The sequence below is a fragment of the Somniosus microcephalus genome, chromosome 7 (assembly GCF_052327205.1).
Source record: "Somniosus microcephalus isolate GS21.2 chromosome 7, FLI_Smic_1.0, whole genome shotgun sequence".
NCBI lineage: Eukaryota > Metazoa > Chordata > Chondrichthyes > Squaliformes > Somniosidae > Somniosus > Somniosus microcephalus.
In genome coordinates, this window is record NC_140993.1 from 47,853,692 (window position 1) to 47,871,995 (window position 18,304).

General features: G+C 44.1%; 1 protein-coding gene across 2 annotated transcripts in view; it reads right to left on the minus strand.

The window, feature by feature from the left end:
* The window catches only part of col9a1c (collagen, type IX, alpha 1c), a 181,323-nt gene that overhangs the window by 119,211 nt on the left and 43,808 nt on the right, over positions 1–18,304 (minus strand). For both annotated transcript variants that reach the window (XM_085992462.1, XM_085992461.1), the window contains exons 7-8: positions 3,736–3,888; positions 1,455–1,490 (exon numbers count right to left, since the gene is read on the minus strand). In XM_085992462.1, coding sequence (XP_085848588.1) covers positions 1,455–1,490; positions 3,736–3,888 — 189 coding nt within the window. The remainder of the gene's footprint in view (positions 1–1,454; positions 1,491–3,735; positions 3,889–18,304) is intronic.

An 18,304-nucleotide genomic window follows, 5' to 3' on the forward strand; every position in this document is an offset into this window, starting at 1 on the left:
GGGGATGGTGGAAGCAGTTAGTATTGATTAATTCAAATGAAAATTAGATAGACTTCTTTCAGGAAATAACATTTTGATAGGCAAAATATGAGTAATTTGAGAGATGACTTATGGTAGGTGCAGCATGGCTTGGGAGGAACAGGTGACTTTGGAACTATGGTTCACTAAACTCTTCACCACTGGGGTTTTCCTCTCCTCATGTCTGGGTCTGTTGTAGACTAATTGATAGAGATTGATTAGTCAACAACTCCATTATCATTGTATCATGCAACTACCAGGATGGTAGATGGCGAACTAGATGGATCTTTGTCTTTTTTCATCTGGCAATTCTTTTGTTCCCATGGATCTAGAAAATCAGGAGCTTCCAAATTGAGCACGGAGGTTCATGAGTCCAACTTTCCAATCAGAACTCCCGTCGAGCAAAATGGAATGAGGCATGAAGTCTGTTTAAATCGCCCACAAAACTCTGAAATTGTATTGGTCATATCACATACAAGGGGGAAGATACTAATATACTGAGGGGGCAAAATTGGGTGCCTTTGCGCCTCCCGTTAGCGCCCCGGGGGACGCTAACGGTGGGCAAATGGCTTTGTGACCAGGCTCGGTGCTGACATCGACTCCCGCCATAATCCCGGAGATCATGATGTCATTGCCATGCGTATCGCCACGGTAGCGCCCCGGTCCCAAAATTCACTTCCGCCCCCTGCAGCAGCGCAGGTTGAAAACACCGACAGCTGCAGGAGGTGTGCATCGGGCGGCTGGCCACTTCGGGGTGATGATTAAAGGCGAGGTGGCCAAGGTAAGTAAAAAAAAAACGTACCTTTCTTGTTCCTGTTTTTTTCACGGGTTCCTGCCCGCGATTGATCAGCCCGGCACTCTGCTTGAGTGTCGGGCTGATTGTACAGGATCGCAGCTGCCTTGGTGGTCCAGGTAGGTACTTTTTATATTGCAGAGCCTGCAGCGATGGCCCTTCCCTTTAAGGGAGGGAAGGAGCCTTTGAATGCGGCAGTGCTGCACGGCCCAGTGTGCAGCGCTGCTTAAGTCTCCACCCCGCCTGCTGTTGATTGCGCTCCAAGAAGGAAGTGGAGCGCTTGATTTAGCATTCCACTTCCTTCCTGCAGCATAAAACCAAATTTTTTAAAGTTTAAAAACATTCGCGCCTGGCGCTAATTTTCTCAACTTTTAATATTTATCGCCCCAAATGGGGCTATAATGAATTTCTCCCCCCTCCCCCCAACATGTTTGCTGAAGTTATTTTATATGTTTTAGGAGAGATGTTTACAGCAGTCAGGATAGTATACCTGCATCAATAGCTTCTCATGGTATCTCCTTCTAAAATATGATTAGATTTTGCAGAATTTAGCCAACTTTCACTAATTGTGTTCTTACGCTTTACGTAAAACTTCAGATAGTTGCCACTAACTTAATGACCCTTGAAAACAAACAGTACTTACCGGAAGGCCTGACCGACCAGGAGCGCCTGCTCCGCCCTGCAAAATGAAAGTTAAACATAATCACTTTTACAGATATTAAACTGTATTTCCTACATATTTAATTATTTTGGGAATTAACTTTGTACCCAAATGAAGGATGTTAGCCACGGAGAGTAGAGCACTTCACCCAAATCTGTCACCCAGTAACAGCACCAAGCATCCCTCACAGGTATAGCAGAGGCAAGAGTAAGTTCCCTTTGCTCTATCTCAATAAATAGTCCCGAGCTCTGAACAGCACTGCCTATTGTGCCAGTGTAAGACTGAATTAATAACGTGAAGTTTTTCTTGAATTCCCTCAGGGGTTGGGGGGAATTTTTACAAAAGGTGATCATCTTGGAAGCTCACTTGGAGGTGGCTGCCTTCATCATGAGATTGAATCAATGCTCTTCTGAAATTTGCTTTCTTGTTCCTACTAAATTGCAACAATGCCACATTCTTCCCTGTTCCTACGTTCTCACTGTGCTGAAATTGAGACACGTCACAATTCTCCTACTCACTTTTCCATAGGACCTCAAAACTGTGGAACTTCCTTTCTCCTACTATCTTTATATTATTAAAGTCCAAGCTTGATATAACAAAATTGTTGTTTCCTGATTTACCTTGTCCTTTCCCCTACTATTTACCGTTTGTGGTGTTCTGCTAATGGGCCTTGGCCTTTCACCTTGGTTTCCCAATCAAAAGAATATTGCACCTGACCTGTGGAACGAACATGCTCGATAGGCCCAAATAGCCTATTCTCATTCTGTACTTTGTTAAGTTCCTATCTAGGCTCAGACAGTAGATTCTTCCTATTGTTACGCATATAATGGCCCAGAAATTCGGCTCTCCACGGGTGAGTACGCACGGGGTACTCACCCGTAGGCCGAATGGAAGTGTGGGTTTCCTGCATGCACTGCGCATGCGCGGGAAACCGGCACTTCTGATCCCCTGAACGAAGGGGTTCAGAGGTCGAACGCGCGCGCAGGGGAGGCTGCGCGTGCGCTTTGAACTTAGGTTTTTTTTGTAGGTTTTCACGCGAGGTTAAGCCTGTAGGATTTACACATTTAAAAAGCAGGCGTAAGGCCTGCTTTTTACAAGGTAAGTGGTCAATTAATTAAAATTAAAACATTTTTTCCCACAGGTTTATTATTTTTAAATACTTTAAAGCAAGGCAAGTTTATTTTTAGCCCCGTTTTTTTATAAAATTATTTTTTCAAAAATTTAAATTATTGTTTAAAATAGTTATTTAATGTAATTTGTAGTTTATTGAAAAAGTGTGATTTAAAAAAAATAATTATTTGAAGGTTTAATGCTATTTTGAGGTCCGTAGTATTCATAAGTTTAGACAGGTCTTCCTGTCAATCTTATGAATGGGCTTTTCCCTCCTCCGATTGGCTGCCCATGGCTCACGTGATCCCAGGGGACGCATCGCACTAACTATGCCCCTGGGACACGCAAGCACTGCGCGCCGGCAGCTGGGACAGGCCCCGGAGCGGAATTCCACGGGGCCCTACAGCTCAACTGCCGGCGCGCAAGGTAAGTGCAGGTCGGGGGCTTGCACCCACGGGAAGCCCCCGACCCGAATTCCTGGGCCTATAATTTGTAATCCTTCCAGAACAAGAGGGCATAATCTTAAAATTAGAGCTAGGCCATTTAGGAGTGCAATCAAGAAGCACTTTATTACACAAAGGGCAGTGGAAATCGCTCCCCTTGTGGATGCTGGGTCAATTGAAATTTTTAGACTGAGATCGATAGATTTTTGTTACATAAGGGTATCAAGGGATATGGATCAAAGGCGGGTAAATGGAGTTGAGGTACAGATCAGCCATAATCTAATTAAAATGGCAGAACAGGCCCCAGGAGTTCAATTGCCTACTACTGTTCCTATGTTCACAGGTGCACAAGGAGGACTGTCCTTGGCAAATGTATGCATCAGGAATTGTAAGCTATATTCTCAATGCATATATTGAAATTTGTCCTTGTTTTAAATCCAGTTTGGAGATTTGATCAGGCCCGTTTATATCAGCTATTGTAGAATCTGCAGTTTAACAGCCAGATCTATACTGACTTGGTATCAGAGGAACTAAGTCCCATCCCTTTATAGTGAGCTCACCGAAGCACAAGTGCAAACAAAATGCTTCAGTTTCATCTTAAACCAAACTACATGTGTTGCCAATGCTAGAAAAACTTAGAAAACCTCTCTGTTTCTAGTCTTTAAGAAATCAGTCTGGTACTTTGGAATTACAAAGCTTGAAAGACTTACATCAACTCCAGCTCTTCCATCCAGCCCAGGTGATCCTGGAAGCCCTGGAGATCCTGAAGAACCTGGCAAGCCTGGTGGACCTGGTACACCTGGTGAACCAGGTGGACCTGCCTTTCCATAGTCGGGTCTTGGACCCCTGAATCCAAAATCAGGCTAAAGGAAAGGAAAAACATCAATGAGAATTAGTAAACTCCCATGCTTTTACGAGGAAGGTTTCTCTAAAATCTACCGCAGCAAGTGTGCCACAATTGCACAGAAAGACCTGCGCTTGGCCTACATTTGGGAAAATGGTGAAGGTTGAACTTGAAGAAATGGTAAAATGTCCTCATTTCTCCAATTAGAAGGTCAGTGTCTATTCCATGAGAGTCTTTGAGCTTTCCTTAAGAATTTGACCTTAATCTCCTTAAAAGCACATGAGGCATGCAATGTTTAAATCACCAGCACTCATGACAGCAAACAATTCCAAAATAAATCTCGAGCAGAATCCTTCTGAAGTTTGAGATAATAAAAATGGAAAGTTTGGTGAATTGTAGTGGTTACATTTTATTCATCTGTTGCTTACAGCCCAGTTTTGTCGAGATATTGTTCAACTGCATTCCAATTGAAACAAACTAAATTTCACTGATAATTTTTTTTCTAAACCAACTATAGTTTTCCCTAATCTCTGCCAGTAGTACTGAATAAGTATGAGGCGGGGGTAATAAATTAAGCGTTACTTCTAAAGTTCCTTTAGAGTGGAACAAAGTTTTTCAAAACTTTTGATCCTAATGTATCCATTTATATACCCCTGCAGAAAAGACATGCTCCACACCCACGACTCCCCACACACTATAGGGAAGGAACTGATCTAAGTTGGTTCCCCAAAAGGAAAAGAAAATCAAGGGAAGATTCTCTGTATAAAACTGTTACGCGGCTCCAAGCACCTGTATACAGAGCAACATTGGGAAGATGCCCCGGGATAGATTGGTTGCCTGCCTCCTTGAATGTGTAGGATACAGGGAAACTTTCACAGTTTCAGTCCGATACCAACCCGGAGAAGTCTTCACAAACAAATACACATGGGGTGAAATCGGTCTTCAGGGGTAGCACAAAATGGACGACAGCAATTCAACAGCTTATTTTACACCTGCCCGATTTTCTTCCCATTGACATCAGTAAATAGGGCGGGGCATAAAACGGGCTGCTGATTCATTATCACCCGCTTTGCTTTACTGTCAAATACCAATTTCACCCCCATAGTGAACAGAGGAGTTAATTCCACCATTATTCACCGACTAACTTGTTTTTGAGGAAAACTACATTAAAGTAGTATTTAAATTTTAACAGCGTAGTTCAATTTTTAGCCCTTTTCTCCTTGATATAAAAATGTGACATTTTTATATATATAAATTAAGGACATAATAGATTCCAATCTCTTTTTTCTTTTGGCGAATTTTAGACTGGGACTTTCCGCTTCAGCGCTTCTGGTACAGGCTGGGAATGCTTATCAGGAAAATTCCACACCCTGAACAGTTAATTTTATGTACATTAAAATTAATGGTCATAACATCACAGGCTGGCAGTGAATCAGCCCCTGAAATGTGCTGCCGGCCTGTGCCAAGTAACAGCTAATTGGGCAAGGAGCTGAAGGAGTGCTGGTGCCTATGTGTTCATCCACACTAATGGTTCAGCAGCTTCAGGGGAGAAAGTTAGGAGACTGCAGGAATAAAAACAGCTGACAGCTTCTAGGCAGAAAATTGGGTCATTAAAAATTAAAAGGGATTTTTCATCTTTGTCTAAAATTATCTTTTACTTTCTTTTGGAAAATAGGTGCTTGTTAAACAAAACTTTGTACCCCTCATGAAATTTCTACTGTAAATATGTAAAATAGAAATGAAATTAAAATTTTGCAGTCACTGGACACATTTCTTCAAACAGTTCAAACCATTTTGTCCCAAACCTTTTACTCTACTCAGAGTGTACAGACAAGCATGCAACTACTTAAAGAGACAGCACCTCACCTCTTGTTGGTCTTCTGCTGGATGTAGGTTGCATCACTTACACTAACTGGAAAGCTCCCGCACAAGATTTTAGGGAATGTTTTGTGTTGCACTGTATTTCTGTGTGTGTGCATACATGTCCGAGTAGGCCTTACTCTGTATACATGGGTATCTGTGTCAATAAGTATGGCTGCATATTGATTTCATTGTATGTGTGTTTGTCTGCACCTGGGAGCCTCATACAGGTTTGACCCTGGCCGGTTGGGTTTCCCGGGCTTCAGGAAACCTGACAGTTCAAGGGAGGAGAGGACAGCTCTGGGGAAAAGGTAAGTGCCTTTACAGCACGGTTTGTGGGCCAGGAGGAGCAGGAGTGCTTCCCCTGGCCCCCCCCAAGCCTACCTCCTTCCCATGCGGACTCCTCCCATCCAAAGACTCCTCCCTCACCCCGGATCAGGGATCGGAACCCCCGGGATGGGGGTTCGCACCCCCCTGGGATTGAGGGTTGGACCCCCCCTCCGGGGACGTGGAACGGACCCCCTCCTCCCGCTACGCTCCCACTAGCAGCTGCAGGCCCCTTACCTGTGGCTGCTGTCTGCTCCAGAGTGCTTTTCGACCGAAACTCCTCGCCCCCCCCCCCCAACTACCACTTACCAAACCCGCCCCAGTTAATAGCGCGGCCTATGTGTTTGTCTATGCTGTTGTTTATTTGTGCCTCTCTGTTGACCTGTTTATATCTGTGTCTCCATCTGTCTGTTATTATATTATTGGGAATCAATGAACGCTGCCTTAGAACAACCATAGCCTGGAAGCTAAATAATATTAATGTAAATATATATGTGTGTACACATATTTATATACCCTTGACACAGACGTGCCACCTAACAGGCCCTTGCAGTGGAGGGGTGGGAACACAGGTTGAGGCCTATGAGGGGTGTGTCTTGGGGCTGGTTGATGGCCTCTGTGCTCTCTCGTTGCTGCTCTCCAACAGCAAGTCAGAAGGCCTCCTGGCTGAAGGAGGGAGAGAGCGGGAACCAAGGTTCTCTGATGGCTTTGATGCAGGCAGTGGACAGAAGGAGCAACATCCTTTTTCCTCCAGGATCAGGACGTCCTCCAGGCTTCTGCTGAAAAGGCAGTGGGAGGACATCGCTCAGGACATCAATGCCAGCAGCATTGCCCCAAGAACATCGCTGCAATGCAGAAAAAAAATTCCAAGGATCTAACTAGAGTTGTTAAGGTAAGAAGTCTGATCTCATACTTTATCATCACAGCTGCACTAATCACAGTCTCATTAGTTACAACAGTCACAGCATTCACAACACTGCCCTCCTTCACTACCCTGCAATGTCCTGCAAGCACTGCACCACACTCCACTGAACATTCTTTTCCTCATGCTCGCATACTCAGCACTATTGACTTCGCTTACCCACAACTCACATCACACATACTGTCAGCTATTCCACCATGACAGCCACGTTCTTCAAACACCTCTCAAGACTCTCAATTAACACACATTAATCTTTCTTGTAGGAGAAGGTTGCACACAACAGCAAGCAAAAGGCTGCCACCAGAGGAGGAAGAGCATGTCTGCAAACCAGCTCCCCTCTTGAAGAGACCATCCTGGCAATAATGGGAAGAAGCAGAAGGAGGTCCTGGCCACTGGAGATGCTGGATGAGACACCACACAGGGTTTCTTTATACCTAATCCTCTTTGTCTCTTTTCACTTTTCCCTTACCCCAAGCACTGCATGAAAAGTTGCATATGCATTCAACAGCCACTTCTTTCTCTCCACTCTCCTCACACCACAAGATAACCCTGCCTCCGTTCTTTCATTTAAACTGCTGAGAATGTCGACACCCCTCAGCCAGTGGAGGAAGAGGAGCGCCGTGTTGTTGAAGATGCGCCGTCACTTAATCTGACTCTCGCAAGCACCACCTCAGACACTGACACCATGCGGACTTTAGAGGCTAGATTAGACATCGAATGAGGATGTAATTGTGCTGATCTGGCATAGACTCAACAACAGCTGTCAGGGCTGTCAGCAACATGATGGGCACCATTGTCGTGTTCATGGAGCTGACCAGTTGGACAGAATGCTCTGCACAAAGCCTTGCAACAAGCTTAAAGTTGGACTCCTTCATGCCCTGGACCGTTGTGTGCAAGCTCACTGTCAGGGTACCCAGTGTAGCTAGCATTTCCCGGTGTATGCCCGTCAGCCTTCTTCGGTAGCCTAGACCCTCGAAGCCGGCATCGAAGACCTCTGCGGGAAAGCAAGGCACTAAAGAGCAGAGGGATTTAGGGATCCATGTGCAGAAATCAATAAAAGCTAGTGGAAAGGGACAAAAAATAATTGAAATGGCTAATGGAATTTTAGCATTTATCTCAAGGGGGGCTGGAGAACAAAGGGGTGGAAGTTATGCTACAGTTGTATAAAGCTCTGGTTCGACCACATCTGGAAAACTGCGTTCAGTTCTAGGCACCACGCCTCAGGAACATAAGAAGTAGGAGCAGGAGTAGGCCATACGGCCCCTCGGGCCTGCTCCGTCATTCAATAGGATCATGGCTGATCCGAATCTAGACTCACGTCCACTTCCCTGCCCTCTCCCCGTAACCCCTAATTCCCTTATCTGCTAGGAAACTGTCTATCTCCATTTTAAACTTATTTAATGTTGCAGCTTCCACAGCTCTCTGGGGTAGCAAATTCCATAGATTTACTACCCTCTGAGTGAAGAAGTTTCTCCTCATCTCAGTTTTGAAAGGGCAGCCCCTTATTCTTAGATTATGCCCCCTAGTTCTAGTCTCACCCATCAGTGGAAACATCCTCCCCGCATCCACCTGATCAAGCCCCCTCACAATCTTATATGTTTCGATAAGATCGCCTCTCATTCTTCTGAACTCCAATGAGTAGAGTCCCAACCTACTCAACCTTTCCTCATACGTCAACCCCATCATCTCCGGAATCAACCGAGTGAACCTTCTCTGAACCGCCTCGAGAGCAAGTATATCTTTTCTTAAATATGGAAACCAAAACTGCACGCAGTATTCCAGGTGTGGCCTCACCAATACCCTGTATAACTGCAGCAAGACTTCCCTGTTTTTATACCCCATCCCCCTTGCAATAAAAGCCAATATTCCATCGGCCTTCCTGATCACCTGCTGCACCTGCATACTAACTTTGTGTTTCATGCACCAGGACCCCCAGATCCCTTTGTACTGTAGCACTTTGCAGTTTCTCTCCATTTAGATAATAACTTGCTCTTTGATTTTTTCTGCCAAAGTGCATAACCTCACACTTTCCAACATTATATTGCATCTGCCAAATCTCTGCCCACTCACTTAGCCTGTCTATGTCCTTTTGCAGGTTTTTTATGTCATCCTCACTCATTGCTTTCCCTCCCATCTTTGTATTGTCGGCAAACTTGGAAATGTTGCACTCGGTCCCTTCCTCCAAATCGTTAATATAGATTGTAAAGAGTTGGGGTCCCAGCACTGACCCCTGCAGAACACCACTAGTTACTGATTGCCAGCCCGAGAATGAACCATTTATCCCAACTCTTTGTTTTCTGTTAGATAGCCAATCTTCCACCCATGCCAGTATATTACCCCCAATCCTGTGATTTCTTATCTTGATCAGTAATCTTTTGTGTGGAACCTTGTCAAATGCCTTTTGGAAGTCCAAATACACTACATCCACTGGTTCCCCTTTATCCACCCTGTATGTTACATCCTCAAAGAATTCGAGCAAATTTGTCAAACATGACTTCCCCTTCATAAAACCATGCTGACTCTGTCCTATTAAATTATGTTTATCCAAATGCTCTGTTACTGTTTCCTTAATAATGGACTCCAACATTTTGCCAACCACAGATGTTAGGCTAACTGGTCTATAGTTTCCAGCTTTTTGTCTACTTCCCTTCTTAAATAAGGGTGTTACATTAGCAGTTTTCCAATCTGCCGGGACCTTTCCTGAGTCCTGGGAGTTCTGGAAAATAATCACCAATGCATCCACAATCCCTACCGCCACTTCTCTCAAGACCCTAGGATGTAGGCCATCAGGTCCGGGTGATTTATCCGCCTTAAGTCCCATTATTTTACTGAGTACCATCTCCTTAGTGATTTTAATCGTCTTTAGCTCCTCCCCCCCCTCCCCCATTGCCCCCTGTTTGTCCAGTGTTGGGATATTTTGTGTGTCCTCTACTGTAAAGACTGATACAAAATATTTGTTCAGCGTCTTTGCCATCTCCATGTTCCCCACCACTAGTTTCCCGGTCCCATCCTCTAAGGGACCAACGTTCACTTTAGCCACCCTTTTTCTTTTTATATAGCTGTAGAAACTCTTGCTATCTGTTTTTATATTTTTTGCTAGTTTACTTTCATAATCTATCTTCCCTTTCTTAATTAATCTTTTAGTTATTGTTTGCTGGCTTTTAAATGCTTCCCAATCTTCTATCCTCCCACTAGATTTGGCTACTTTATATGCCCTTGTTTTCAGTCAGATACTATCCTTTATTACTTTACTAAGCCACGGATGGCTGTCTTTTCTTTTACTCCCCTTTTTCCTCAGTGGAATATATTTATCTTGAAAGATGTGAAATATCTCCTTGAATGTAGACCACTGCTCTTGTACCGTCTTACACTTTAATCTGTTTTCCCAGTCCACTTTAGTCAATTCTACTCTCATACCTTCATAGTCTCCTTTATTTAAGCTCAGTATGCTGGTTTGAGATCCAACTCTCTCACCCTCAAACTGAATTTGGAATTCAACCATATTATGGTCACTCATTCCAAGGGGATCCTTTACTAGGACATTTTTTATTAATCCTGTTTCATTACACAGGACCAGATCTAAGATTGCCTGTCCCCTGGTTGGTTCAGTTACATACTGCTCAAGGAACGCATCCCTAATACACTCGATGAACTCTTCCTCAAGGCTGCCATGCCCAATTTGATTAGTCCAGTCAATATGAAAGTTAAAATCCCCCATGATTATAGCTGTTCCCTTATTACAAGCCCCAACTATTTCCTGATTTATTGTCCGACCAACAGAGTTGCAACTGTTAGGAGGCCTATAGACTACGCCCACTAGTGACTTTTTCCCCTTCTTATTCCTTATCTCCACCCAAACTATTTCACTATCCTGATCCTTTGACCCAATATCATTTCTAACTATTGCAGTGATTCCATCCTTGATTAACATAGCAACCCCACCTCCCTTTCCTTCCTTTCTGTCCTTCCTAATTGTCAAATACCCTTGTATGTTTAGTTCCCAGTCATGATTATCTTGCAGCCATGTTTCCGTAATGGCCACTAGATCATACCCATGTGTAGTTATTTGTACTGTCAACTCGTCAATTTTGTTACGAATGCTGCGTGCATTCAGATAAAGAACTTTCAAATATGTTTTCGGATATATTGGCCTTGGAGGAGGTGCGGTGCAGATTCAACAGAATGATACCAGGGCTAAAAGAGTTAAATTATGAGGACAGGTTGCATAGACTAGGCTTGTATTCTCGTGAGTATACAAGATTAAGGGGTGATCGAATTGAGGTGTGCAAGATGATTAGACGAGTTGATAGGGTTGATAGAGAGAAACCATTACCTCTGGTGGGGAAGTCCCGAACAAGGGGGCACAGCCTTAAAAGCACTTCTTCACACAAATGGTAATGAAAATCTGGAACTCTTTCCCCAGAAAGCTGTCGAGGCTAGGTCAATAGAAAATTTCTATTTGATAGATTTTTGTTAGATAAGGGATATGGAACCAAGGCGGGTAAATGGAGTTGAGATACAGATCAACCATGATCTAATTGAATGGCGGAATAGGGGCTGAATGGCCTACTCCTGTTTCTATGTAATCTCGCCCTCCATCGACCTGGTGCCCATGGCATCCTATGCCCCTGTCCTAGCTCTTGTGCTCCAAGAAGATCCCTCCCCTCACCTAGACTCTGAAGTATGCATGGTTACAATCCCTGAACTGGTGCATGCTAGGGTCAGAACGAGGGAAGCTGGCATTCTATTCCTGGAGTGGCAGAGGTATCTCCACATTTCCAGCACCTGAAATGAAAGAGTACGATAAGGGTTAGCATTTAGTGTGAAGGCAGAGCAGAGGAAGAAACGGCTAGTGAAAGCAGTTACAGATTTTCATGCATAGTGTGATGGGAGAGATAGTAGTAAGAAGAGAAAAAGAGGATAAGGTATGATGAAAGCCTGAGTGATGTCTCCTCCAGCATAAACATGACTCTCCCCCGCCTGTGTTGGTCCACACATTTTCTTCCACAAGGGAGAGTGTGTGCAGGCGGGCACGGCCTCCTCCAGTGGCAGCCTCCTGGTGTAGGTTGTTCTTGGCCTTCTCCTGCAAGAAAGACGGAACTGTTTTAGTGACAGTCTTAAGGTGTTTAGAGAATGTGTCGGTCATGGTGGAATAGTTGGTATGCAATGTGTACGATAGGAGCTGTGGAGAAGCAAGGGCTGCAATAGTGGTGAGTATATGAGTATGAGGAGAAGGAACTGGAGTGAAGTGTGATGCAGTGATTGTTGGAGAGTGAAGGGACATGGAGGAGGGATGTATTGTGAGTAGTAAGGCTGGAGGTGGTGGATGTGTGAGCAGAGACTAAGAGAGCAGTATCCTTACCTTGACAACTCTGGTGAGGTCATTGAACTTTATCTGGCATTGCAGCCCTGCCCTGGAAGCTAAGCTCCTGGCATTGACCTCCTCAGCATCCTATTCTCACTGGCAGTGGAGGCTGATTGGAGGGCATTCTGCTCCCTGGGAGGCGGGGGGAATGACAGGATCTCCCTCCTCCTGTCCACCACCTGAACCAGGGCCTCCAATGTGGCATCAGAGAAGCTGAGCACCCTGTCTAGACTCCTTCCAGCTATTTTAACCCTTTGACAATGTTTCCCTGCTGCCTGCAGCCAGAGGGCATTTCCTCTTTAAGAAGTGTTGGCTGCCTTTAAGTGGCATCAAAGACGTCCAATTTCCCACTCAGCAAGGAGGCGTGCAGCCAATGAGTGGTGGCACTGGCTACGTGGCGGAATAACTTTAATGGGGTCACAGCACGAACTTAACGCGCTGTCTCGGACTGTGTGAACAGGTTCGTGCAGCATTCCTCCCATTCCCTGCACGCCCATTTTTAGGCCCAATCGAATTTCTGGGTCCTTATGTTTTAATCTCTCCATGGCCTCACCCCTCCCTATCCTCAGCCCCCCGCCACCTCCCAAACTCTCCGATTCTGGCCACTTGCGTATCCCTCCTCCTTCATCGCACCCATGGGGGCTGTGCCTTCTGCCGCTTGGGTCCCACTCTCTGAATTTATTTCCCTAAATCGCCATCTCCTTCCCTCCCTTCACTAAATCCTACCTCTTTGACTAAGCTTTTGGTCAGCCTTCCTAATTTTTCATTCTGTGGCTTGGTGTCAATTTTTCCTCACACCTCTGGGAGGCACCTCGGGTTGTTTTTCTACGTTAAAGCCCTGGTTGATAGTGCATCATGAAGAATTCCAAACAAAATAAGTTAAGTAAAACAACTGGTCCCTCAGCACCATCACCATTTTCCTTCTCTGAATTGAAACAGAGATAGTTTCAAAATAGAAAATTAACAAAAAAGAGAGACCTGGAGTCTTCATTTTCTCTGATTGCTCGTTAGTTAATGTATTCATGTAAAATTACTTGGTATGGTATTTTGCTACAATCTCTTTCTTAAAACCAGAGGAATTTTCAAAGAGATCGATAAAAGAGATACTGTCTCCTAAACCTAAACTATATTAAAATGTAATTAATTAATGGCAGTTCTACAGCTCATGCAGGCAACCAAACAAACTAGGTTTTCGAATAGGAATCGTACCAAAGTATTTGCATGCATTCTATTCTATAGATTCATGCGTAAATCGTGATGCTGCTAAGAACTTTATTTATCACACACTGGTTCTATAAGCTATTGAAACTGTCAATTGCAACCACTAGAATGAGTTACGGAATACCTCGGAATTAGGGATAATTCTCTGAGGGAGAAAAATTGGAAAAAGTAACGGTTAGCACAGTCTTAAAAGTGTGAAACACATTTACTTCTTGGGACAAAGATGAGAAAAATATGCAAAGTACAGTGAGGTCAGGAACTGGGGGCGGTCAGCCATTTTGGGATCTGAATTCTATCTGATAAGTATGAATATTAGGTCCTCCTATTAACCCACAAATTCTGAGATTTATTTAATTCAGTTTCACAACTTGCCACTGTGTGATTTGAACTCATGGTTGCTAACCCAGTACCATAGCCAGTATGTAACTGTATCACATATAGTACTGTATCTGAAGTTTCGTTCACCAAACAAGATGAGCCTGATGTCCTGCCAAATGGCGCAACAGGATTTTTTTTTTTTTTTTTTTTAAATGGCTAGGTGTATTTGCCAAATGTTAAACTTGGCTGGTTGCCCTGTTCCAACTCAAAGCTTTCTTTATTTTTTTAACCCAAACAGATTTCTCCCCTCCTCTCTTGAAGTGCTGACCTAGATAGGGGTACTGTTCCACTGGTACCAGCCACCATCTGGCACCTCACCCAAGTGCTCATTCTTAACATGTAGCCTAGACAATGAGCAGCAGATTTTCCGTTAGACCCTTAGAGCAGTGCAGCTTTCGTGGAGTAGAACTTCTGCCTGTGCCCAAGACCTCAGTCAGTTCTCCGAGGTCAGTTTGAAGGTCAGGATCAGGATCAAGGTAATTACCATCATTTTGTTGGGCTTCTGGTAATGTTTGCATGGTCGCTGGGTCAGCCGCAGCTCTTTAAATGCCTCCTCTCTGCCTCCTTAGCAATGCTGGCCGCCAAAAACGAATCAGCATTCTTAGCGCCCAGCATTGCTATGGTGCAAAGGACGGGATGTATGTTGTATGATGTATTCCCATCATTTGCATCTCATTACAATGCACCCGCCCACATTTGGAAGCATGTATTGTATGCCCAACATCACCTCCAGTGAGAAATTACAGAATTGGCACAAGGTAGCGGGGAGCTGGCACAACGGTTTGCCACACGATTTTCCTCCCCTGTTCACTGCAGTCACATCTTTGTGCAGTTGCCAAAGAAAGTCTGTTAGGGCTATGACATATCAGCCCAATTACATCCTCACTCAATATATACATAATCAAGCACGAATCACTGAATACCAATCAGGAAACCGTAGCTATATTTTAACCCTCAATGGACTAAATGATGCTAACATTTGTTGCATCATCTCTGATTTCCCAGCTCAGATCAACCAATTTAGTGTAGTCCAGTGATCAAACATGAGATCTTCCTAGTCTACATGGATCTTTGGACAATGTCTTTACAACTGAGAAATTAGGGGGCTTTTTTATTAAATTTTATATACATATCTTGACTGCCTCCTTCAAAGATGCCATTCAGTGGTGGGAAAGGACTTTAGAACTCATTCACTTCTCATTTAGTAGGTAACTTGATATTCCATATTTATCTAAGTTGAGATTTCATTCTTCAAGAGTTATTATGATACATGAGTTATTATATTAATTTAAAAGGAGCATGTCGGCATACGGAATCCTTCCAATGTAAGACCTCAGCCCTTTCAAACAAGCACATATGTTTCCCTTTAACTGTAGGTTATCTGGCTTCCCCAATCCGTCAACAGGTTGAGCCATACCAGAGCAAGATGATCTCAGGTTGGATTCCCAGTGTATTCTGAGTTAGCCAATTGCATCCTCACTCAACTATGGTTCCCACTGCAAATTGCTGTTCAGTGACCCATGCTGGGAACAGCATGTAGATGTTGATGTCAAGATCAGTTGCTATGTTTCTCCATGGTCTACTATCTGATGTTCAGTGTCTTAGTGTGTGTGTACATGAAGAAAGGCCACTTGGGTGAAGTACTGGCGAACCATCAGCTCCTGTGGCACTGTACTCCAGCATGAGTCAGTGGCTTCAGGAAAGGAGGGGAGTGAGGGGTGGGGAAGTAAATGAAAGACAATGGGAGTTACACTGCTGCTGGCAAGAGGAGAAAGCATTAGAAGGCCACCTCTTGGAATAGTCTCACTTACACCAATATGGGTGCAGGCTGGCTCATTAAATATTTCAGCCTGGCACTGGTGCCAAAGGTACAGTATAACAGCAGAATAAAATAACTTTAAAGTATTGAAACATAAGATTCTGAGGGGGATGTATCGATTTGTATGTGGGTTCAATGACGACACATTCATGAAAGAGATGTCTTTTTATCTAAAGTATGTTCAACTCAGTTAAACAGCATTACAGGAGACACCATCTTAGAGATCCATCTAAAACGAAAGTAAAACTAAACTGCTTGTCTCTCACATGCCCTCTGCTGGTCAGGCATAAGTAATCAATCAGGCAAACATGCTGGTAAGGCATCATAATCAAACCGGCAAATACCATCACTATTTGCTGACATCATTACATCTCCCTTTCTTAAAACAAAAGTATTTTACTTTTAACTAACAACATGTTTTCTTTGTATTAATCTGCATTTTAACTAACACTTAATGAACTTACATTATCATTATCAAGGTTTTTTAACCTTGCTTTGTGTGTTCACATGAAATATGTCAATACACTAGAACTTGAAGAAAGAATAAGATAACATTACTTCCTTCTATAACAAGAGTCCTTAAATTTGCTCAGTCTCTCAGGAGGCTTCACGTGTCTTGAGGATTTTCTGATCGATTGTCCTTGAATCTAAGTTGTTGCCTCCGATGATGATTTCTCAGCTGTGTGATTAGGTTGTTCAACAGTATCAGTCTTTTGACCTGCTGTGGCTGGTCCCCTGAGATGATCGACGATTTCTTCGCAGAACAGCACCCTCATCTGTCTGAATGGTGTATGATCTTGGTTGAACTTCACTCAGGACAGTTCCCTTCGGAGTCCATATGTTTGTTTTGTCTTTGAACCTTACTTGGTCACCAGTGTGGAGTTCAGGTAGGTTTTGTGTTCCTCTGTCATAGTAGCACTTTTGCTTTTCTTTCTGTTGTTCTTTGAACTTCCTCACTTTCTCCCCCTCTTTTGTTTTCAGGAGGTTCTCCGGGATGGGTAGGTTTGACCTTAGCCGACGTCCCATAAGGAGTTGGGCTTGTGACATACCACACTCGAGCGGCGTTGTGCGGTATACAAGCATGCTCTGGTAGAAGTCAGTTCCACTGTCTTTTGCCTTGTACATCAGTCTTTTCACTGTCTGGACCGATTTTTCCACTAGTCCATTGGACTGTGGAAAGTGAGGACTTGACGTTGTGTGGACAAAGTCCCACTCTTTGGCAAAGTGTCAGAAACTTGCATTGTAAAACTGGGGTCCGTTGTCTGTGAAGACCTCGCTTGCCACGCCATGTCTGGAGAATATGGCTTTCATACATGTTATCACAGCATCTGCAGTGGTGGTGTACAGTCTACAAACCTCTGGATACAGGGAGTAATAGTCTGTGACTACAAGATAGTCCTTCCCTTGACATACGAATAGGTCAGCGCCTACCTTCTGGCAAGGTCTGTCTGGCGCTGGGTGTGGCTTTAGTGGTTCTACCGGATTGCTTCCTCCATATTTCAGGCATATTGTGCAGTTTGACACCTCATTTGTCACATCTTGGTTGATTCGTGGCCAGTACATCACCTCTCGTGCTCTTTTCTTACACTTTTCGATTCCCAGATGTCCTCCATGGATCCTTTTTAGCATCTCTTTTCTCCGACTCTTTGGGATAACTATTTTACTTCCTTTGTAGGTGATGTCTTCGACCACTGATAGTTCCGCCCTGCAGTTCCAGTACTCTGCCATGTCAGGTGAGCAGTCTTGCTTCATGTTGGGCCATCCATCCAAGATGCTTTTCCTCAGTCGTCTCATTGTTTCATCTTTGTTTGTCTCAGTCTTTATGAGCTCCATTTTTGCATCTGCTATGGGCAGTGCACTTGTGATCATGTCCACGTAGGCGTTCACTTTTTCATCCATTTTGGTGTTTGCGGGCTCACTTGGGTCTACAGCTCTGGACAACATGTCTGCTGTATACATCAGCTTACCCGGTGTGTACGCAACATTCAGTGTATAGCGTTGCAGCCTGATCATCATTCTTTGTATTCTAAGCGGACAGCTATTTAGTGGCTTTTGGAACAATGCAATCAAGGGCTTATGGTCAGTCTCTACACTGATTGCTTGTCCTGCCACAAACTGGTGAAATCTTTCACAGGCGTATGTGATGCTGAGCAGCTCCTTTTCTATTTGAGCATATCGCGTCTCCGCATCGGTCATTGAGCGCGATGCATATGCAATAGGTTGCCAGTAGTCATATTTTTGCAGAAGAACAGCACCGAGCCCGCTCTGTGATGCATCTGATGATATCTTGATGGGTCTCGCTGGGTCATAAAACCTCAGAACTGGTTCCTCTGTGAGCAGTTTCTTTAGATCGCTCCATGACTTCTCATGCTCATGATTCCATTCCCATTCTATGCTCTTTTCAGTTAGTCTTCTCAGTGGCGCCATCTTTTCTGAGAGGTTGGATATGAATTTACCCATGTAGTTGATCATTCCATTAAACCTCTGCACGTCCTTTTTGCATTGTGGCTTTGGCATATTCTCAATGGCGGACACCTTTCTGG